The 24358-nt window shown below is 43.4% G+C and overlaps 1 protein-coding gene and 1 long non-coding RNA gene across 2 annotated transcripts in view; one reads left to right on the forward strand and one right to left on the reverse strand.

The window, feature by feature from the left end:
* LOC125299518 (1-phosphatidylinositol 4,5-bisphosphate phosphodiesterase beta-1-like) overlaps positions 1-24358 on the forward strand; it is a 152963-nt gene that overhangs the window by 40296 nt on the left and 88309 nt on the right. Inside the window, 1 exon segment of the mRNA XM_048250819.1 lies at positions 4739-4807. Within this exon segment, the coding sequence (XP_048106776.1) occupies positions 4739-4807 (69 nt within the window).
* On the reverse strand, positions 7889-10353 carry LOC125299521. Its single transcript, XR_007194383.1, has 3 exons — positions 10178-10353; positions 8599-8664; positions 7889-8027 (listed from the first exon to the last, which is right to left on the reverse strand). It is a non-coding gene; the product is annotated as an uncharacterized LOC125299521 (long non-coding RNA).

Genomic DNA, 24358 nt, shown 5'->3' on the forward strand with positions numbered 1-24358 from the left:
AACATTAACCTTTGAGTCAAAGCTGCGCCCTCCACAAACAGCCAGGCGCTAAATTGATTTCGGTGTGGAAAAGGCACACGGTCACTCAATTCCCCTGCTTCAGCTTAGAGAGAGAGAGAGACAGGGAGAAGAAGTGTGACAGAGAAAGAGAGAGAACGAAAGAAACAGAGCAATGAAGAGACAGAAAGGAGTGTGACAGAGAAAGAGGTGGAGAGAGAGACTGAGAGATGGAGAGAGAGGCATAAGGAGTGTGAGAGAAGGTGAGAGAGAGTAAGCATAGGAGAGAGAGAAAGAGAGAGAGGTTGTGACAGAGAGTGAGAGAAGGAAACAACTTTTGCCAGAGTGAAGCCTTTGACTTTAAATCCTTTGTAATCAGTCCAAAGGAAACTATCAGGAAGTAAAAACGACCCATATTACCACCCCACCCCCTTCTTTGGAAAAGAAAGCGTGATTGTTTTGAAACAGACATGTCACACTACAGGCCCCTGAGATTTGCATGTAGACCAGGGGGCTTCCAACTTTTATTTCCATCTTCTCATTTCATCTGTACTTCCTGATTCACAGAGAAAGGCTGTGTCCTTGTCTGTCCAGTTTTGGCTCCACACAGTTGGACTCTGCTTTTGTTTATCTTTGCAGACGCTTTTGTCCAGAACGACTTGCAATGACATCAATAACTTGGCATTTAAATAATCAGTTTATAGTAAAGTAAAAAAAAAAAAATTATAGATGATAATTACAGACTAAATAGAATTAACAGAATAATAATAATAATAGTCATAAACATATACAAACTACGACTCTGAGGAAAAATTAATCACATATTTGTAAATACATTTACTCACCCGTCAAGCCATCTTTTTCTTACTTTACTTTCTGTACTGTCTTATCCATTCATTCATTCATTCATCCAGATAATGGTATTCTCCTCCTATCGAGAGAACAGCACACACAGGGGCAAATCTAGTTCTGGACTGTGATGCTTTCCAGAGCCATCGATTGCTTTACTATGAAATTTGCGAATCATATATACACTGCACAGGATGATGTGGTTCACTATAATGCACTTACAGTTGCATGCATTGAATAAGGAAACACAAACAAAGATGCACGCATACACAGACACACACAGACACGCACGCACGCACACAGACGACCACAGAAAGACACACAGACACTGACACACATGCACGCACAGGCACGTGCGCACACACACACACACATACACACAGACAACCACAAGCAGACACACACACATACAACAACAGGCAGACACACACACACACAAATAAGTGTGGGTGGAAACATAGAGGCTAAGGACACTGACACACATGCACGCACAGGCACATGCGCACACACATACACACAGACAACCACAAGCAGACACACACACACACACACATACAACAACAGGCAGACACACATACACACAAACAAGTGTGGGTGGAAACATAGAGGCTAAGGTTAGGGTAGTTTTTGACACAATGCATTCTTTCTGAGACTATTCTTCCCAGACAAAAGCCAAAAGTGGTGAAAGGTGGACACAGTATTCCTAAAAACAGACCTGTCCCTGACCTCACGATGATTCCAGCCTGGATCATAACAACTCACTTCAGTACAGATCTAAACAGTATTCCAGCAATGCAATGCAGGATAAGGCTGTGAAATGTCAGATAGGAGCCACTACTGGTCATACGTCGGGCCAAATCAGACCTGCTGTCGGCCGCCAATCCTGTTGCTCGATCAGGCGGAGAGGGGCCTGCATCAGGGAGCTCGTTATGTCGACCAGAGAGAGAGAGAGAGAGGACATTTAGGGTAGAGCGGAATCAAATCAAACATTCAGCTCATCTATCTGACCATTGACTGCGAGACACACCCCATGCTTTGATGACCATTAGTGTGTAGTAGTATCCCCTTGGGTGTGGCTCTCTGTTGCTGAGGCCTGAGGGGAAACCTAGAAGACTGAATTCCTGTCCCATCTCTTGTTGTTTGTTGTGCAGTTCCAGTAGGCTCACGATGACCAATCATTTGAAGACACAGCAATCAACATTCCAGCTCCAGCCCAATTGGGTCAGATTTCTGGCATGTCCGAAAAAAGAAAATGTTGTGTTGTCCGTGTGTTATTTTCCATGTGTTTTCATGTCAGTGTTTTGTGTGTGGGTGTGTATGTGTGTGTTGGGTCTGTGTTGTGTGTGTGTCACTATCTTGATGTTTATGAAACATCAGTGACCCGGATTCTGAGTGGTCAGTCAGTGAATTCAAAGTCAGAGTTCCTGCGGTCAGTTCCTGCATTTTCTTCTGGTGAAACAAATCATTGCCTTTCTCGGTACAACTGCATTTCCGAAATACATGTGGTTTTGGACACAAGATTTTCCATTCCACTGTCACCATAACAACCAGCCGATGTTTGTCCTTTTTGTTTGAGGCGGTCCAGTCGTAGTAGATAACTGTGGTGCTGAACTACCAGATCAGAACCAGAATTGGGCCAGATTAGAACCAGAATTGGGCCAGAGTCATGGCAGAGCCGCCCTGTAGTCGTTTTCTGTCTGTTTTATCTCCCGATGTCCATTAAGTCGAGGCGATTTTTGTGGAAAGGTTTTCAGTGGTCGAGCTCAATCTTCCAATCATACGACTCTCACTCTCCTCCCATAATTCTGAATGGCTTGATTAGTTGGACTTATTTATGGCAAACAAGCTGCAATATTTGTTTGTTATTACAGAGCCTGGAGTGTTTTTGAGCGAACATGCAGATCAGGGTGCTAGAAGACTGTGAGTCCCAGTTAGTAGAGTGTGTGTGTGTGTGGGGTGGGGGTGGGGGGGCTGAGTTGTCCCAGCCTTCTCCCCTGTCTCGTCTCTGCCAGTGGCATTATCCATAAAGGATGTCAGAGAGTAGTCAATACCGCCTGCCCCGTCTCACTGAGCAGTGGCTGACATGCAGGATGTGCGTTTCTGTTGTCTGTGTCTGACGTGTGAAGTCACCCTCGAAAGGTCTGCCTGCGTCTCGCTCGCTACCATCCTTCACCACTTAAGAAGCTTCACTCACTGCTCAATGAGTAGGCTATTCTTCTCTCTCTATCGCTCTCTCTCTCTCTTTATCACTTTCTCTCTCTCTCACTCTTTCTCTCTCTCAGTCATTCACATACAGTATTCACTCTTTCTGCCCCCATCTCATCTGTCTTTTCAATATTTATTCCATATTCAGTGGATGTTCGTCTCTCTCTCCTTCTCTTACGCACTCACTCTTCCTCTCTCTCTCCTTCTCTTACGCACTCACTCTTCCTCTCTCTCTCCTTCTCTTACACACACACTCTTCCTCTCTCTCTCTCTCTCTCTTTATTGCCCTCTCTTATGCACTCACTCTTCCTCTCTATCTCCCTCTCTTACACACTCACTCTTCCTCTATTTCTCTCTCTCTCTCTCTTTATCTCCTTCTTTTACTCACTCACTCTTCTCCTTCACCCATGCCTCTTTGACTCTTCTCCCTTCCTTTAGCCCCCCATTTCTCTCTGTTTTTTTCCTCTCTCTCTCTCGCTCTGTCCCCCCCCCTCTCTCCTGTCCAACCTCCCATCTCTCTCTGTGGGTGTTTAGTAGTCTCCAGGGAAGAGCTTAGAGCTCCATTAAGTTTTTGAAGTGCATGGCTGCCTCTGTAGAGGAAGAAAGCCTCTGTTCCTGCATGTGTGTGTGTGTGTGATGGACTCAGGTCATGTTACATGGCTGCATGTGCTTTGGGAAGCAGTGGAGTTTCATGCAGCACAGTGTGCAGTATCTAACTGCAGCACAGCATATGCTATCTAATGAAAGAAGGAGTCTCGATAAAAGGATGGAGTAGCTGTTTTGTTGCTGGTGTGTACACGTGTTGCCATAGTTTGTTTCTATGTTATTATGTGTTTGTGTGTGTGTGTGTGTGTATGTATGTGTATGTGTTTGTGTACATGTGTGTGTGTAAGAGAGAGTGTGTGTGTGTATGTGTGTGTGTGAGTTTGTATGTGTGTGTGTGTGTGTGTGCGTAGTCTGTGTGTGATGAAAGCCATTATATCAGTCATCATGCATACAAGTGTGTTAATTATGATATGCTTCACTTGCCAGCATGATTGCACCACAATAGTCAATAAAGTATCATATCTTCAGGATCTTTGTTCATCTGTTCAGGATAAATGTTGATGTGTAAGCAAAATATCTATTGAATAGCCTATATAATATGAAATATAGGACTGATATGAAACATTATGCTGTTTGAATTTTCCTGTTTGTAGTTTTGAACAAATTTGAACAATGGTTTTGTAACTCGGTTGCACAGATACAATCGTATGAACATGTCAGGACAGAAGGCATAACTTGACTTTCACTGTAATGACAAGCCGGTCTGATGCGGAGTGTCAGTGATTTAACTGTGTCATACGATAACTATTGGCAAGCAGTCAAAGCAGCTGCACACATGACTGTACAGGCTGTTTTGACATCGGCTATTGAGAGTTGTAATGGCAATCAGTGATAGTGGTGGCAACAAAACACCTTTGGTCTCACTGGCTATTGACTGTAGTGAGACTTTTCAAGAAGAACATTTCCACTTTCCTTGACTCACTTTTCATATAGTGGTTGGAAAGATGGTCATCTGTCCAGTTTTCTGTTATTTCCCCCCTCTCTCTCTCTCTCTCTCTCTCCTTCCCTCCCTCTCTCTGTCTCGCTCTCTCAGCTGATGATAGGTGATTTCATCTCTTTTGTTTCTGTGTGTGTGTTTCAGGAAACTGATGTGCTGGACATTTCCTACATCAAGGACACTCGGACGGGGAAGTATGCCAAGCTGCCTAAGGTAAACACAGATTATATTATGGCTGCCTGGTGCACTGGTGGGTTGGCATTGGTTATGTCTAAGGATGATTAATAAACAAGTGCAGTTCGTATGAAACCTCTCAGGATACATTAAGGACGTCAACCTGTCAACAGCATGAATGTGTTGAATGTGTCTGATTCACCATCTGAGGTGTCAAAGTGTTGTGTGAATGTGAAATGACATTTAAAATGAAGAACCCACTTCATTCCGTAATCCTTGCTGTTGCTGTTGTCCTCTTCCTTGAGTGATGATTGAGGATTGGTGCAGCATGTGTAGTCTCTGACATATTCTGCAGTAGGTGAATCTGGATGTTGATACTCCTTAACAATCACGAAAAAAGTACAGCGTGAAGTACACTCCCCTCGGAAATAAATGTTATTTTGGTGTTCAAAAGGGGAATTCATCTGTATCACACTGGATTTCATAGCTGAATGGTGATCTAAATTGTTACAGTTTCTTCAAAACATGTTTTAAAATATGCATTATTGTGGGTATGCTTTATGAGTGAGCACTGTGTGTGTAGCAGCAATAACATCAGGGCATTTTAGGCTTGTCATGTGCTGCCTGATGGCAAGTAATGAGCCTATTCCGATAGAGATGAAATAATAAAAAATAAAATACAATTCAACCAGAGCACTAAGGGCTAAGGACTCAAGTAGATAAATCAATCACAAATTAATATTTATCATTCTTTCAGGGGAGGGAAAAAATCCCCCATAAAAATCCATAAGGTGAAAAACATCACCCTCAAAGAGGCATTAAGCAGCATTTTCCGTAAAATAATGGCTTCAATCTCATTTTGATGATATGCTGACTTATGGTTATGGTTATATGATTTAACAGATGCTTTAGTCCAAAGCAACTTACAAATAAAAACAATACGATAGTTAAAAATGAACAGTGAACAGTTTTAAAATGCTGGTAAGACTACGTTAAAATAGCAATAATAAACAATAATGTCAATGCAGTATCAATGATCAATAGCCTAATGAAAATAAACAAATACTATAATGTACAAACCATAACTCATAACAACAGATATGTCTTTAGACTCCTTCTTGGACACGGCAAAATAGACACGGCATTTTTCATAAAAATGTTCAAAAAGATAACAATGCTTCTTTTTTTGATTCCATGTTTCTACCACATTGTCTTACAACCTTTTGGCATATGGCAGTGTCATTTTCAGTCAGAACAAACATCTTGGTCAAGAGAAAATCATTAAATCAATATTTGCCAGGGGAATGAATAATTTTGTTCTTAACAGTACATGTGGCTGATTGAAGACCAGGCGTGCTGCAGCATTCTAAATCAGTTCTAATGATCTTACTACACAAGCAGGCAGGCCAGCTAACAGTGAATTACCGTAGTCCAGTTTGGAGATAACCACTGTCTGTACAAGAAGTTGTGTGGAATCTTGTGTTAGATAAGGTCTGATCTTCCTAATGTTGTAAAGGACAAAGCGACATGATTTTGCAATTGAGGCTACATGCACAGAGAAGTAAAGTCGGTCATCAATTATGGCACCCAAGTTACACTCCAATCTAGTTGGGGGTCAGTAAAGATGAGTCAAAATATAAGTCAAAGACTTATAATTGATAGAATTGCGTCTGCCAATACTGATATGCATCCAGAACGCCTGGTATTGCAAATGTAACTTTATGGTTCCGACCAGAAATATGACCCTTTACATCAACTCTTGACAGATTGAGTCACCCCTTAGCACTAAATGGGTACCCAGTATGTTGATAATGGATGACAACTGGCTGTTAGTGTGGCGTTGAGACTCTAATCAGTCTTTACTGAGCCACACACACACACACACACACTGTAACTGTGGCTAACACAGGAGGCTGTTATTGGACTGAAATGATAAATCAATTAAGACACGACACATCACAGTGCGTAGGCTGGGCCCCAGAGGCCAATTAGCAGATGGTCTCTTCACAGTGTGCTATGCTATGCTGATTAAATCCAATGTTACAGCATGTACCAGACAACTTCTGCTGACGTTGGTCAGCTGTGTCCATTCTGAGGCCGCAAAGAAAAATGGTTCAAACAATAGATCATATTTCACATAAAGAAATAGCAACAATGTAACAAACATGTATTAACAACATGAATATCTGTTTATGGACTACAGTTTGACTACAGAGTTGTTTGGTGTGGGGCTGTGTAAGTAGTGTCTGTGAATCTCCTGTTGAAATAGTGTCTGTGAATCTCCTGTTGAAATAGTGTCTGAATCTCCTGTTGTTTGTGTTCTCCCCACTCACTGCAGTGAAACATGCATATCTACGTAGGTAGGCTCCTTGTTCAGTGAAACAGACAGAAGGACTGCACAATTAGATCACTGAAGCATCTCCTGGTCCTGTGTGACTGTAGACTTGAGTAGACATTCAATTAGTAAGGGATAGCAGCCGCCGAGTTGTCCCGTTATACAGAATTAATGGGCAACGTGGAGCCTCCTGTTCCTTTATGACTAGTCTTGACTAGAGAAGTAAATATAGCCTGTTAAAACATCTTGTCTGACTGCAGACTTAAGTACATTAAGCACAAATGGAGCTTGCTGAAGCATCTCCTGGTCTCGAGTGGTGTTTGTTATCTTTGCTCAGCAGAAAAGCCCGCTGAGTGGGGTCCAGTTTTACAGAGTAATGTGGATTTAGCCTCAGTGTCCTGCTGCTTTCATCCTCTGGCTATAGGGTTTCTGTAGAACACTGCTCAGCCGGTTGGCCTTCCCAAGACGCGGTCATATTCGGCAAATAGAGGCGAGTTTAGTCCAGTGTCCATATTTGTTTGCTGGAACTGGCCTTAATGTAATCTGTGGCGATAAAGGAACGACTGCAGTCTCAGGCGCTCACTCACACACACACACACACACACACACGCACGCATGCTGGCAGCAGCAGAGATCAGAGGTAGGGGAAAATAGATGATGCCATCCATCCTCTGAATGCCATTGCTACCAGGTCCAACGTTGTGTGCCACTGGCATATACACACACACACACACACACACACAGTACTGAATATAGACTGCAGTTGTGCAGTGATTAGTCTCACTGTAGCGAGGCAGAGAGCAGGGTATCTGCTGTGAATGTGTCCTATGTCATCAGAGCTCATTCTGTTTCCTGAAAGCACTGGCCATGGTCCAGGGATGGTGTGCACACTCTCTCTGACCCCCTCCTCTGACCACTTTGGTTCTGAAAGTGAAAACAAAAGCGCCATTTCCCTAGTCATTTACATGTCGCAGGCAAAATGACATCATGTGTTGCTGGTCTGAGGAGTCCAGTCGGGGGTCTCCCTGACTGACCCAGGACAGTGAGCCCAATCGCCAGTCCACTCTGAGTCAGACGGAGTGGAGACTGAGGCCATCCCCAGCAAGAGAGAGTGGATCAGCATTGGCAATGCCCAGTCCTTCCCCTGGGTAGTCAGTAACCTCACAGCGTGCCAGCCGCCATGAGCTTAGTAAACTCACACGTGTGTGTGTGTGTGTGTGTTGGAAGGGGGGGCAATACACAGTACAATACAGCTGGACCAATACCAGTGTACCAATAACCAATAACAGTCACCAGTGTAGAGCTGAGAGTGTATGTATAGTATGCGTTCTTGCATTGCTATTCAGTGAATTCAGGTTCCGTGACATCACAGGCCAACGTGGTCCAGTGTCATCTGCTGGTACATGTGTGTTTGTGTCTGTGTGTGTGCGCGTGTGTGTGCGTGTGTGTGCGTGTGCGTTTGTGGCTGAGGTCCTTTAAGGTCTCTGGGTCTCACCATCTCCTCCAGACCTGGTTTAATGATGCTAATCATTAACAGGCAGCCTAAGGCAGGGCAGAAGTGCTGAAACACACAAACACACAGTGTTGTAATGTAACGGAGTACAAATACTTTGTTACTGTACTTAAGTAGAAATTTCACGTATCTGTACTTCGCTATTTAAGCATCTTCGTTACTCGTTACTAAAACATAAAATTAGAAAAAATGTGCGCGACTGCAATAAGGGAGGTTTGGCGAATCACTGCTCCTAGATTGCATTTCGCACGCGCCGCGCTCTATTTCAGCTCTTGTTTGTTGCTAAAGGAGGAGGACGCACAACTGAGGACCTCAGCTGGAGGACCTCCCGTTATCATAGACGACCACCCCGACGATAGTGGTGAACTCCGTGAACAGGGTAGTGGTGAATATAACGTCAGACACCCGTGGCCGTATTTGCAAGAAATGTTTCTGTACATCGGCTACCTGCCCTAGCGGCCTGTGAAAGGCTATTTATCCATAGCATCGCAGGAGTTGTCTTCAGTCCAAGAAGAGTAAGACTGAAATCAGGCCCGGGGTGGGTAATCGGGAGAATTCCCGGTGGGCCGCTTCACTTTTGGCCCGGTCGAGGAAACAAATATTGACATTTGTCACGTTAGTCTCTCTTTTCTTAAAGTAGGACACGTTCAGCATTCTGTGCATGACACCAATGCAATGCCTCTGCATGGGTTGTAGCCTACGTGAGGGAGTTCTCCCCTCCCAAAGAGTTGGTTGGGTCCATATAGCCTGTCTTTCTCAGATACGGATAGCCAAGCCGGCCCTACAGTAGACACAAGCGTCAGGAAGGATGGAGGGTAGAAAGAGGCCTGGAGAGACTGAGCAGCAGATCAACCAGTCGACCACTGAAAATTATGAACCTGAAATTAGTGATGAGGAGGCCATGACTACAGGGACAAGTAGAGAGGATAAATTAAAGTTATTTAATGTAAGAAAGAGCAATTACCCTACATGATAAACCTATATGCCTTGTTTGCTCAGAAGAGGGTGTAGTAAAGGAGTAGGCTAAATCACCAAACAATATACAGTAGCCTACCCATGCAAAAAACATGTAGCCTAAACATAGTTCAATATGCCTCTGTGGAAGCATGGGATAGGCTACATTTCAAAGGCTTTCTTTCTTTCTGTTTTGGTAACTTGTGGAATAGTAGAATATTTTTTGTTAACTTCAGTTGAAGTGAATTATTATATAACCTTTACACATTTGTTGAACCATGGTACTAATAAAAACTACAGGATAGTAAGAGCTGAAATGTTGCTTAATTTATCCAATTTCCACCACTATGGTCGGTCTTGGGCCTGAAACTCCCGGTGTCAGGGCACACAGACTCAGGAAACAAGGTTCGGCTCAATCAAGTCGTTTTAATTTGAAAACAGCAACCAAGGCAGGAAAATTTAAACAAGGTCTTAAAGTGAAGTTAACGCTCAGAAGAACTTGACTTGACAAACAAGGTAGTCCTACATAAAGGCTCCAATCTTGCAAGAGGATATCGTCCAACAGAAAAAGTCCAATAGAAAATGTCCAACATAAAAGTTCTACAACCTGGGAAGAAGCAGGAAATTCCAGAAACGAGGAGCTGGGCTTGGAAACAAGGAGCAGTCCGTGCGCTGGAGTAAGTGTCTCCGTTGAAGAGGCCAGACAGAGAGAGCAGAGTGACAGGGGTTTATATGGGCAGTAGGAGATTGGCTACAGGTGCTGGGGAGTGGCAAACGGGAGATTGGATGATTGGATAATCAGTAGACAGGAGAATTAGATTGGGAGATCGTTGGAGCAGAGTGACGAGGAGGAGAGACTGGTGGAGAACCTGGTGGTGTCGTGACACCCGGGCACTGAATTCTGGCAACTTTGAAAACCAGCTTCTTTTGAAGATGAGCAGACACCTTTTCAGTTTCAACTAATGACTGGCATATTAGTAGCTGCTGGACATAGATGGCCTGTGTGTGTGTGTGTGTGTGTGTGTGTGAGTGACGGTGACCTGGGGAGTAAGCCCTAGAAATGCTCATACCACATGACCAAAATGTTCTCCCTACAAGCAGGTCATTTTTTTTTGTGAAAGAAATAAGTTATTTATTTATTTTTCATTTCAGAGAATTGTGCCTAAAAAGTCCTAGAAAAGAATGTGATTTGATTTGATGAGTGAGATTAAGAAGATATGGGAACCCTGAATATGCTTTATGCTTTACTATAAGAAAGCCAAAATAAAGTTTACAATAAAAGTTCAAAATAAAACCGCTTGCTTTTTTACTTTTACTTTTACTTCAAATACTTAAGTACATTAAATATCAGAAAATTACTTTTGATACTTAAGTACAGTATATATCAGATACTTTAAGACTTTTACTTAAGTAATATTCTAAAAGGCAACTTTCACTTCTAACAAAGTCTTTTTCTAGTACGATACTTTTACTCAAGTATTGCTTTCTAGTACTTTATACAACACAGGACCCAATCCAGGTCACATCCACTCCAGATGAAGGTTATATCAAGGCCAGATCCTTGTCTTAAGCTGTGTTTGGGATGTACACACATCCCACTCACTCACTCACTCACCATTACATAATGAAATCTGTTGAGTCCACCATGTAGGGAGGGAATCAGACGTTGTTAAAATGACAGTATACATTTCCAAAAATTCCATGTCTGTATATAATGCAGTAAAGCTAATGTTGCCACAGAGCTGCTTACCTTTGGTAAAATGAGTACAATTCCAGGCAGTAATGTGATTTTTTGAGTTACAAGGCAGTAATGTGATTTTTTGCCAAAATACAGTAAGTGTTTCCCTTCTTTTTCAAAAGATTAATGTTAAACTGAAACTATCTGTGAATTGTAGTATAGACCGGGGCTGCTTCAGATACACCAAATATATTTCTACTCCTTAAAACAGCCATATGGATGTTCAATCAATTCATGATATCAATAAAAGTACTGTAAACACAGTGCAAAAACTAGCACAGTAAACAGTAGTGTTTTTATTTAAAAAAAAAAACTACCACAGTAAACAGTAGTGTTTTTTTATTTCTTAAAAATGAGTCTACCTTTTATAGAATGTTTTGCATAAATATGCAATACATTTCAATTTAATGATCCATGACTTGAACATTTAGTTTTGGCCCGCTGCCCTCCACCCTGATTAATTATTGGCCCTTGAAGGGGAAGAATTTGGGCACCCCTGGTATAGACCCTTTCAATCTGTTTCTAGAAGGTTTCCGGTTTAAGCACTCAAAACAAACACAAATACTTGTAATGAAAGTATATCAGACTGTAGCAAGGGGCTCTAAGGATTGTCAACTTTTAAACATTTTCTTTTTATGTTTGTTAACCACCGAGTTACCGTTAACTCAATGTTACCGTTAACTCAAACCGGAAATACCTTGAGAACGGACAAATAATGTAGGTTGTTGTATACTGAAAACTGACCAACTCGGTTGTAGTGAACGTCGTTTTGTAGTGCACCATATTGATAGAAATGAAAAGTTTAAATTCCAAACCGCTCTACAAAATGTCTCATTCACTACGTTGGGAACTATATACTGTAGTGAGCGTGTGTGCATCGCGAACACGTCTATGTAGTGTTCCACTGACTGCTGCGGTCTGACAGCTCAATAAAGTTTAATGAGGACAGGTTTAAATCCGCTGGTGGATAACGGCCTGATAGTGATCAGTCATTAAGTAATTACAGATAGCAGCCGAGAAATATGGGCATGATACGGATCAGTCATTAACTGCTGCTGTGAGATCTTCATGTTTTAGGGTAGGAATAGATACCTGAAGCAGTTTGATGCCACCTTGGTTAGTCATCTAAACTATCCATACCCTTTTTCTATCTCTTGATGACTCATTTCTTTCGAGAAAACATCCCCTTAACTCCATGAACAGCGTGGAATATACTGTGCATCTCTTTTCTTGTTCTTTTTGCACTTTGTCGTAGTACTGTAAACAGAGTTAATTCCTGTTGTTTAGTCCAAGATCTCTGCATCTTGATTGAGTGAGTGACTCACCCACTTGTAGTGCACTTACTCCAGGCAATCCGTCATTTACATAAGAAATGGATAGAGTTTTGAAACTATAAAACACGTCAAGCTGTTTCCTTGTAATCATCAGTGAATATGTGTTTATAACAAGACACGTCCAAGAGACTGTCTGTCTCTGTGTGTGTGTGTTCATGATAGGATTGGGGAAGTTAAATAATCAATCGATTAATTGAATTACTCAGTTGACATATTTAAACACAACCTGGAACGATGGGCACCAAGTTTGCACCATGATGTCTGTAATTCGCCTCCAGTTATGGGTGTGTGTGTGTGTGTGTGTGTGTGTGTGTGTGTGTGGGTGATTGAGTGCTTTTTCATCTTTAAGAAAAGCCTGTTGGCCTGAAAACCTTATCATTCTATTTGCTCGGCCAGTGCAGCCTGGTTCCTGTGTGATATCTCACACTATTCAAGTGTGGCAACATGAACAAGACATCTTTTAATGGAACCCCAAAATAGCAACAATCTGAACCAAAGAGGGAGAGGTAAAGAGACAGAGAAAGAGAGAGAGAGTGAAAGAATGAAAGTAACATGGGGATGGAGAGAAAGAGAACAAAGAAAGTGGAAGGAGGAAGAGAGAGAAAAGAGAAGATGAGCCAGATGAAAGAGAGAGAATGAGAGTGTGGGATTTTGTTTTGTGACTGTGAGTTGAGTCAGTGTGTGTGTGTGTGTGTGTGTGTGTGTGTGTGTGTGTGTGTGTGTGTGTGTGTGTGTGTGTGTGTGTGTGTGCGCGCGCGCGCGCGGTGAGAGACGCAGTTCCTCTTGTGTCCTATAAGATGGCCTTGTTGTGTAAAGAGAACCATAGTGACAACAGAGAGCTGGCCTGCGGCGCTTATCGGCAGCAGAACATCACATCCGCATTCCACACAGGACAGAAGGAGCCCTGTTCTCCTCCTCCACCTGCTTAGGTAGGGAGAATGGCTCAAACACACACACACATGCACACACACACACACACACACACACACACACACACACACACACACACACACACACACACACACACATGCACACACACATTCACACATACACACTCACACACACACTCACACACACACATGCACACACACACACACACTCACACACATGCACACACACACACACACATGCACACACACATGCACAAATACACACCAGAGCCAGAGCCAAGTCTCATCTTACATAGCAAATGAGAATGGTCATGAAAAGGACTACCAATCCCAATAGAATCCAGCTTTGCTGCCAATAACATCCACCCTAGCTCTAGATTGAAGCAAGCTTTGCAGCCAATAGCAGTTTTTGCTCTTTTTTGCGGGAGCTCTTTGCTCCCGACAGCAGCCAGCTCTGTCTCATCTCCCTCCCAGATCCGTGCCTGCTCCATTCCAGATCCTATCTAAACTCAAGTCTCCCACCTGAGAAACCCCTGCTGTTCTGTTGCCTGTCCAGCAGCTCTGCCTGTCCAGCAACACTGATTTCATGGTGGACTTTGTTTCCAAGACTTTTGTTGTACCTCTGGAGAAAGTCAGTCCTGCACTTTGTTCTCCTAAGGGATTAGCTTATTTCTGGATAAGGCATAAGATAGAGGTCACAGAAGAAGAAAAAAACACTTTTGTTTGACTTAACAGCTCAATCATTCTCTAGTGGTTTGACATTTTAATCAATATCACTTTTAAAAGTAGAGAATAGCTATCCATCCACCCATGCTGATATGACAAAACACAGAGATAGTGTAAACAGTAAAAGTCTCTCTGAAGGTGAATTATTCCCAGGAGTGTGAGGAGTGCTCCCTATCACTCTTACTCTTAGCGTAGATAGCCAGTAGCCTGGGTAGCCTAGGAAGCCTGTAGACTAGGAAGCCTGTAGCCCAGGTAGCCTAGGATGCCTGTAGCCTAGGAAGTCTGTAGCCTGGGTAGCCTAGGATGCCTGTATCCTAGGAAGTCTGTAGCCTGGGTAGCCTAGGATGCTTGTAGCCTAGGAAGTCTGTAGCCTGGGTAGCCTAGGATGCTTGTAGCCTAGGAAGTCTGTAGCCTGGGTAGCCTAGGATGCCTGTAGCCTAGGAAGTCTGTTGCCTGGGTAGCCTAGGATGCCTGTAGCCTTGGAAGACTGTAGCCTGCGTAGCCTAGGATGCCTGTAGACTAGGAAGCCTGTAGCCCGGGTAGCCTAGGATTCCTGTAGCCTGTAGCCTAGGAAGCCTGTGTAGCCTGTAGTCCAGAGTCCTATTCCATAGCCACTTGTGGTGGTGCCGAGCCAAGGTGTACCAAGCTCATTCATTCTCCAATACAACCACACTCATTTTGAACCTTTGGCTGAGCTTGGCATTGAGATGAGCATGTGAGCTAGAGAGATGTAGAGACCATGTGATGCTCCCTACTCGCTCACACTTTGTATTAACCATCTGGCCTGTGTGATGCTGAAGTTAGTGTGATTGTAATTGAGCCACATCAAGAGTGACCTTGAAATGCCCTTTCATTTAAAAACTAAACAGCTAGCTAATCTTTACACTCTGGGAAAATCCCCATCTCACTTCCTCCCTGCATGGTCAGTTGCACATCAGGATCAGCAGCTTGCTTTAAAATCACTGTTGCTGTTGCACTCATAACATCTCTGAAATATCAGTAAGTCTGTAATAACTTTTCTACAATGACTGCCTGCAGTAACCAACTCCTGCCTCTTAGTTCTAACTTCGTTCACCAATGAATCACCAGTGTTTATGATTTGTACTATGATTTGACACTCATAACATCGCTGAAATATCAGTAGGTCTGTAATGATAATACTTTTCTACACTGACTGCCTACAATAACCAGCTCCTGCCTCTTAGTTCTAACTTCGTCTTAGTGTTGAATCAGACATCTGCTGGCAACCTTGTTGTGTTTGTCATTAAATGCTGGCAGTGCGTATTGTGTGGTGTCAGCAGTACCCATACCCGTGCCAGTCTCTTGGTTGGCACGGCAAAAAGGTCTCATCAGGGGACTTAGCCGCCTTAGCAGAACTGGAGCTCATCAGCCATATACCGGAGAGAAGGATCCAGGTCAAAGGCTGCTGAGTTCATAAAGGCCATGCGTGATTTGGAACCACAATGTCAGCGATTGAGCATGTAAATCAGTAAATGTAAATCAGGTTTCTCGGCCAAGTTTACTTCCGTATACAAGGAATTTTGTCTCTGCATTTATCCCATCCGTGAACACACAGAGCACACAGTGAATACACAGTGAGGTGAAGCACACACTAACCCGGAGCAGTGAGCTGCCTTGCTACAGTGGCACTCGGGGAGCAGTGAGGGGTTAGGTGCCTTGCTCAAGGGCACTTCAGCATTTCCAACTGGTCGGGGATCAAACCGGCAACCCTCCGGTTACAAGCCCGAAGCCCTAACCAGTAGGCCACGACTGCCCCATGTGTCCAATCACACGTCAGAAACACACTCCGCAACGGTTCTGGCCTTGTTCCATGCCAACGTCAGACCTGGGGATGTCACAGTGGCCTTGTGTGGTTTGGAACCCTGATGTCAGCTAACGACCTCTCTGCTATTGTCAATGTTTCAGCCAATCAGGGTAGCGGACAAGCCTATTTAAAGGCTTGGTTTAACTTTCAAGGCGCAACACGAGAGTATTCAATTGTCAGTTTAGGCAATCTGTTTGTGTTACTTAGGAACGCAAGATAGACCTTATTATGGTCTGTGCATTGTGTTACGCTTACCGCAGCAGCTTCGTCATTTCCAGTCTGATCCTGCGCCTAATGGTCACCACTCTGCTCTCCTGTGATCCTGAGGAGCTGTCGCCCTTAATTACAGTCCACATCTGTGAGGACCCATGCCCCATCCTCCTCCCCCTGCACTGACCGCACTGAGACGGGGATGACGGGGTCTGTGCTGAAGTGGACGTGGCTCTAATTGAGACAGGTCCTCTGAGGGAGTGGGCGTAGCGTGGCCGAAGTAATCAATCACACTGAACCTGCACACACACACGGCACGGAGCCACATCTGTGGACCTCCATGTACAGTAGGAGGAGAGAAGCCCTCTCTAACATTGCACTGGTAGATACTATCAGACTCTCAATTGCTACACCACCAATGCACCAACCAATTTGGGATGTGTGTGGGAATGTGTGTGTGTGTGTGTGTGTGTGTGTGTGTGTGGTCTTCTTGTCATCTTGGATCTTTCCATTGGTCAATGGAAACTCATCCTAATGGATGATTTGGTGCATTTGTGCAGAGATGAGTAATGTGCTTGCACTGTATCAGGGGAATTGTGTGTGTGTGTGTGTGTGTGTGTGTGTGTGTGTGTGTGTGTGTGTGTGAATGCATGTTGAAGTTGTGTTTGAACAAACACACATCCCCAACATACTTACAGCACACTGTTGCCCCCCCCCCCCCCCCCCCCCAATACACAGCACATTGTCTCATGAGGAAGCTTCCATGAGGAGTAGGGGGATTGTTTGGAGAGTTGATGGCGAGTTGATTTCAGGAGCAATTTCAGTCAAATAACGAGAGTCAGAGCTGATGACAGTGAAACCCTTGAGACAAAGAGAGAGGGAGAGAGAGAACTCAGAGAGAGATGGAGAGATATATTGAGAGAGAAACTGAGACTGAGAGAGAGAGAGAGAGAGAGAGAGAGAGAGAGAGAGAGAGAAGGTAAAGATAGACAGCCACAGAGGAACAACAAAAAGGGAACAAGAAAATAGAATAGAGATACTATCACAGAGGAAAAGAAAAATGAACAAGGGATGAAAGACAATCAGTGAGGAGAGAGGGGAAAAAGACTGGATAGACTATGAAAGAAGAGATAGAAAAAATCAATTGAAAGTGGACTGTCACAGAGGAGAAAAAGCTAATACAATGTGAGTTTGAGGAGAGAAAAAAGACTAGATGAAGAAACAGTCACAGAATACACACACACACACACACACACACACACACACACACACACACACACACACACAAACACACACACACACACACACATACAAACACACAGCAGGTCTATCAGCTGCTTGCTTGTCTACCTGAGTGCTTACTGCGGTGTGTCCTCTAACTATGAAACAGGTCAGGGTCAGGTCAGCACCCCCCTACTGCCCACCTACACACTCTAACATACCGAAACACTGTCCCTTTCAGCCAGCCATTCTCTAGGTACAGTACCACAACAACATGTTTATTTAATAAGATGTGTAAGACATCATTCCCCTACCAAGGCGTTGTCTCCCTAATTTAAGATCATACATCTGAGCTAGCGCGCAGTGGTGGCTGGCCTCAGGTCTGGCCATATGCACAGAGGATTGGGATGATTAGTGGTACTCTGTGCACAGCCTTTTGTTTTGCATTCATAATTTGATTATATTTTATATGTTTTTTTTTAGTTATATATGTTTGGGGCTTTTTTGGACATTGAGAGAGACACGAAACTTGGTGGGCATGTAGCCCCACATGGATGGCATGGAACCGTCATTTTTCGTTTTGATCTGTAGCCCCCCCGCTGGACTGGACCCCCCGAAAGGAGGGTAGGGCAGACACAGTTTTCTATGAATATCTCGAGAACCGTAGGGTTAAGGAGGACCACCTTTTTTTTGTATGTTGATCTTAAGGGGCCATGTCAACCCATTCCATAACCACTCATTTCATGTATAGTGTCACCTAGTTAAAAACAAAAAAGTAAACACTTTTAAAAGTAAACACACACACAAGCACCCACACACACACACACCCACCCACACACACATAAACATAAACATGTACACGCACACATGCACACAATTCAAGAATATCTCAGAATTATGAACAGGCAAGATGGGGGTGGGGTTGTATAAAATGTATTTTACATGTGAAATCTGTGAACTAATCATGTTTTGGTACTTGTTGTCTTGCAGATACCAGTGAGAATTGAGTGTGCATAATGCAATTCATTGAGACAGTTAAAATCATATATGCCTTTCAGCGTGACTTATTTTTGTGGAAAAAATGTGCTGGACTGGGCGGCGGTCATATTTTGTACCGCACTGCGGTACATCTAGTTGTATTATTTTTTGTGTTTTTCCTCCAAACATCAGAGCATCTGTCATAACCGTTTCCTATTACTGGAACTGTTTTAATGTATTTTGCCTTTCTGAAAAATGTCCTCTTTATCTGCTCATTGCAGAGCACTTTGAATCACCAATGTTTATGATTTATACTATATAATTAGCTTGCTTTGTAAACAAACAGACAACAAGGGCTACAAGATCTCTTAGCTGTGAGTGGGTGAAAATAAAGGGATCACAGGACACAGATATCTGGATTACTTAGTTTCATTTGTAAAAGGTTTCAATGTAGTTTTATATCTTCATCAGAGTCCACTGAACAATCTGTGAAGTACCTGATTGTTGTCAGAATTATGGCGGCATTGCCATCCATTACCTGTAACTACGTTTATGTGAGACTGAAAGAGAGCTCCACAGGACCTCGATGATCTTGGTCAGACTCAACACTCTACTCTCTACCGGGCGGGATTGGAGTTTGCATGCGGTGGTCCGGTCGCATGCTGTGTCACTGGCGTCCTTGGGGGGTGAAGCTATTTGCATGCTGTGATCTGTAAATAGAGTGGTGGTGTACTCCTGGTTGGAATGGCATAACGTGGCCATTGGCGCACATCCCCAGAATAGAGCTAGCCAGTGCAGTAGGGACAGTCAGCTGTGCCCAGCCAGAAATCTCAGAACTTTGAGGCCTGACCTGCTGTGTCTGCAAGTACTAACATGTGACTACAATTTATTAAAATGTATAATGTGTGTAAATACGACTGTGTGTGCTCTTACGTATGTGTGTGTGTGTGTGTGTGTGTGTGTGTGTGTGTGTGTGTGTGTGTGTGTGTCCGCATGCATGTGGTGTAATGTATGTGAGAGTCTATGTGTATGTGGTGTGTGTATTTGTGTATATGCACAAACCTATGTGTAGATGAAGAATTGAAGAATTGAGGTCAATTCATAGTTCAGGTGTCTGTCACTAAACAAATACAAAATGATGCCGACAGATGTCGCAGAGCTGCAGGCTTTCATAGTCCTGTGCCAGCGACAAATTGACAAATAGAACGTCACCTAGTTTCTGTAGCAACTTGGACATTAGTGTAAAGTAAACAGACACACGTCATGACTACGGTAACACACAATAGAACTCAAACTCAAGTAGAACTTTGAGTTGAAGATTCAAGATTCAAGAGATTTATTTGTCATTTGCATATTTGCACTGAAATGAGGGATCGTGACAGCAACTCCACACTGTGCAAAGGGGAGAAAATAGAAAAAGTAGAAGAGCAAGAAATAAAAATGAATAATAATGAAATAATTAAATAGAATAGGTGAGGGTAAATAAACATAAATAAATGCTTTAATGGGCTTATCAAAAAGGAAAAGTGCTGGGACAGTTATGCATTCATGGCCCGTATGGCTTAGTCTTAGTCTTTAGTTCTGGCTTTGAGGGACTGGAGGCGCTTTCCAGAGGGCAGCCATATAAAAACACTGTGGTTTGGGTTGATATCCAATCAGAGTATGAAACAATGTCTGCATGATGTTCACATTTCTTTGATGTAAGCGACAAGCTCTGCGACACGAATGTTTCTCTCTTTCCCGTCCTATTTTGTCGAGCAACACTTGTCACCTGAACTATAAATCGGCCTTTACGAGCACACACTGGAATGAACCGGACCCTATACTGAAGATGAGCGCAACAAGAGATCTTAACTTAGGAGCTGTCTGTCAGCAGCCAACATAAAAAAGACAAGTAGCTGAGACATAGAGAGAAGGAAAGGGAAGAGAGAGGAGAGAGCGAGAGAGAGAGAAAGAGAGAAAGAGGGAGAGAGGAAGATAAGCTGCTGGGAGCGGAGAAAAATAACTAGAGGGAGAATGAGAGAGAAATGGGTAAAGATAGAGGGATAGAAGGGGGGAGTGCTAGCACAACAATGACAACAGTTGCAGCAGGCAGAGAGAGAGAGAGAAGAGGAGGAGCACTCATCTGAAACAACACAAGCAGCAGTAGTCTGATATATGTATCAAGATGATGACACACAGAAAAATGACAGGGAGAGAAAAGGACAGGGGGTTAAAAAAGAGTGAACGACAGAAAGAGAATGGAGTTGACTAAGAGAGAGTGACTGAAATCAGACCTGGACACCAGTGATGTAAGCACGGGACATTTAACACACTCGGACGTCTCCAGATAAGGGAACCTGACACTGTCAATTCACATCAAAGTGCACGAGTGTCTTGTGTCAGCACAAGTGTGTTTTCATCTCAGGAGCTGTCTGTCACTCAGGAGGCTGCAATGCTCGTCTGGCCCCACAGTTGCTATGAGTGTCCATAAGGTTAGAGAGGTTGACATGACACACACACATACACACACACACACACACACACACACACACACACACACTACTGCTGAAAATAGTATTTCGCTTTTGTCAGCAACTCTCTTTCCCATACACACACAGAGAAACACACAGACCCCTGCCCCACCCCACCCCCCTTCCACAGACACACACACTTTACTACCAGTGTATTCCCAAGAATGCCATCAGCAGTTCTGCTTTAATGGACGCCTCCCTCACGTGTCTAGCATAATCATGTCTTGGCTGGTCCCACATTCTCTCATTAAACATCATGACCATTAATGGATGATCATGTCCTAGTGTCATTTTACAATTACTGCTAATTGTTAGCACTCCTAATGTTACAGCTAATATTAGGTGTACTTCTAGTGTTACACGCTAGTCCAGACAGGGTGCTATGTGTTGATGGCTTTCGCTCTTGGTCTGTGTCCAGACCAGCTCTGTAATCAGCTTCAAACCCCCAGCACTGAGCTCGGGAGGCACCTAAAGGCCTCCACATATACTGTAACTCATAACTCTGTGTCCACTGTGATAGTGTGCTGTTGATGTCTTTGCTCTGTACCCATGTCCCATGTTGTATTTTCTTTGTCTTTCAAATAATTGCTGCCATTGTGACCAGGACTCCCTGGCAGAAAAGACATTGTGTCTCAATGGGACCTTCCTGGTAAAATAAATGTTTAAATAAAAAAAAAATATATATATAGGCGCCGAGTCCAGAGGCGGTCATCCTGGTTCCAGAAAGTAAAAGTCCTGCCATATATTCTTTCTACCTGTGCACTTAACACAGGTGATATCACCAATTATCTGATCTACCTGGCTGCTAATTAGGATGAGCTGGTTTACTAAACGGTTTGATCAAATACTTGGCAGGACCTTTACTTTCTGAACCCGGGATGTCCGCCTCTGGCACAGACACATGAGTGCGGCGCAGCCTGCTTTCCACGTTCGAGTACATTAGATTCAATTGTTTTCAATGGACCCTTTCAAGAGAGTACCATTATCAGCATCATAGTTGGCCCCACAAGACTTCCTTTTTAACATTCCATATGTTATCTTAATGCAGAGGAAGTAGATTGGGGCCCAAATAGAACGTTCAAGCATTGTTTTTGTTTTTATTGATGAAAGGGTCTATAGAACTGTACACCAGCATTAAACTCTGCCTCTGCCACCGTGTTGATTAAGATTGAGTTTTGTTTTTGTCACCACTGCTCGACTGCTTGCCATTTAAAACATTTTGGCCCTGGTGTACGTGGACAAGTGACAGAATGTGTTGGCGTACCTTACTCATGTCGGCGCCAATATGCAGAGCTCTCCAGGTAGCACAGAAGTGGAACTGGCTAGTATATGGCTGTAGTTTGACCCCGATTAACTCGGACCCAGCATCATAACACAGACATGGACAGATTAAAGGGGTGGTTCAGGATTTTGGACATAGGACCTCATTTCCAAGTAAGCAAGTGTGATATTTATCAGTGGAGACCGTTTTCAACACGTTTCATCCAGTCCTTCTAATTGCAGAGTTTGCAGGTGCTAGGCTAGCGCAAGTCAACGGTATGTGCTAGCCTGCCACTAAAAACAGTCTTACCCACTCCAAAGTACACCCAAGGGAAATAAATTATAACGCCAGATTATTGATGTAAATGTCTGTATTGATAGTTTTATTTTTGCATTTCAACGATCGCATTACATTTTGAGGGACTAGTGTCTTAGCAGCGGCGGAATTATACTTGCTCCAGTTAGTAGTACTGCGCCAAAAAGTAAACAGTAAAGCGCACTCCAATGGGAATACCTAGTAGTAGCCTTGGTAATATCAGTCCGCCGCTGAGATGCAAAATGACTACTACCAACTTCAGGGAACAAAGTATAACCACTGCAACGCGATGCGAGGGTAGTTGTATTTCTTACACTATTCTATCAACACAGACATTTACATCGATTGTCTGGAATTTGCCTCGAGTGTCCTTTGGAGTAGGTAAGACTGTTTTTAGTGGCAGGCTAGCACATACCGTTGACTTGCGCTAGCCTAGCACCTGCAAACTCTGCAATTAGAACGACTGGATGAAACGTGTTGAAAACGGTCTCCACTGATAAATATCACACTTGCTTACTTGGAAATGAGGTCCTATGTCCAAAATCCTGAACCACCCCTTTAAGAGCCACTGGGTCCTTGGGCACAACATTTTGAAAAATAACCCCTTAAATGATGACTTTTAGTAAGATTTGTAAAAAGAAATGGACAGGTTGAGACTTACAATTATGACATAACCATCAACAGATTCAAAGCATCTTGCTGTTAAAAGAGATGCTGATCACAAAGCATGATTATCACACATATGCGTAAGCTGTATTATTTGACTGAGGGGCCCCATTCAGATATCAGAGGTGAATAGCATGACCTATTGTATGTGATTGAAAGGCCCTATTAAGACATATCACATAACATAACCCATGTTATTTGACTCAGGGGCCCTATTCACACATAGTCATCCTTTCATCTGGGATGTGAGGAAGATCCTTATGGGCTCCAAATGTCACTCAGAGTTAATGGAAGCTATCTAATGTGCAGATTTGTCAATTTTTCATCCTATAATTTGACAATCTCATGTTACCATTGTTAGGCTGAAACCAGAACTTTAGATAAAAAATGTTATTAAGCTGTCATATCATACTACTATCATGACAAATACCAATGTTGAAATGGCACTGCAGACTGATGGACATAGCTCATTATGATAGCATGTGACATCTGCCATGATAATATTATGACAAGGTTGTGTTAGTGAAGCAGGATTCAAGTTAAAGTGTTTCCGCCCTGATCTGGCCCAGAACCAACTCTTCTCACTGCGCTACTCACTTCGGTCTTCAGCCCTCCCCAGTCACCAGTGCCATGATTCCATCAGGCACTTGCAGGGACGGCTCCAAACATGCCCCCCTGGGGTCCTCCGTGATGGACAGAGGAGTGCGGTCTGCAGCAGGGTGCCTTGATCATTAGTTTTTTTTATCACGCTAGCACTAGCAGCGCTAGCAGCATTAGCAGCTCCAGTGACCATCACTTCCTCAAGAGCTCTGGAAGTCTGGATGCCTTCCAGGCCTGCTTGGCTGTTCACAGGAACCAGAGGAAGAACAGAGAGGCAAAGGGAAAAAAAAGAAGAATAATGAAATCTGTCAGTGGAGAATCCTGAGTTGTGGTGGAGCTTCCTTTTAAAAACACTCCCTGAAGGAATTCCATCGTGAGTTCACAGTAGCGTATCCCAAATGCTTTAAAAATGCATAATGTATAATGCAGCATTGTTGTTATTTTTTTGGCTTTGGTATAATACATCCTCATCAAACCAGATAAAAAAAGCTAAGGACATGAGGTGAAAAAA

Source organism: Alosa alosa, chromosome 8, assembly GCF_017589495.1.
Source record: "Alosa alosa isolate M-15738 ecotype Scorff River chromosome 8, AALO_Geno_1.1, whole genome shotgun sequence".
Classification (NCBI taxonomy): Eukaryota; Metazoa; Chordata; class Actinopteri; order Clupeiformes; family Clupeidae; genus Alosa; species Alosa alosa.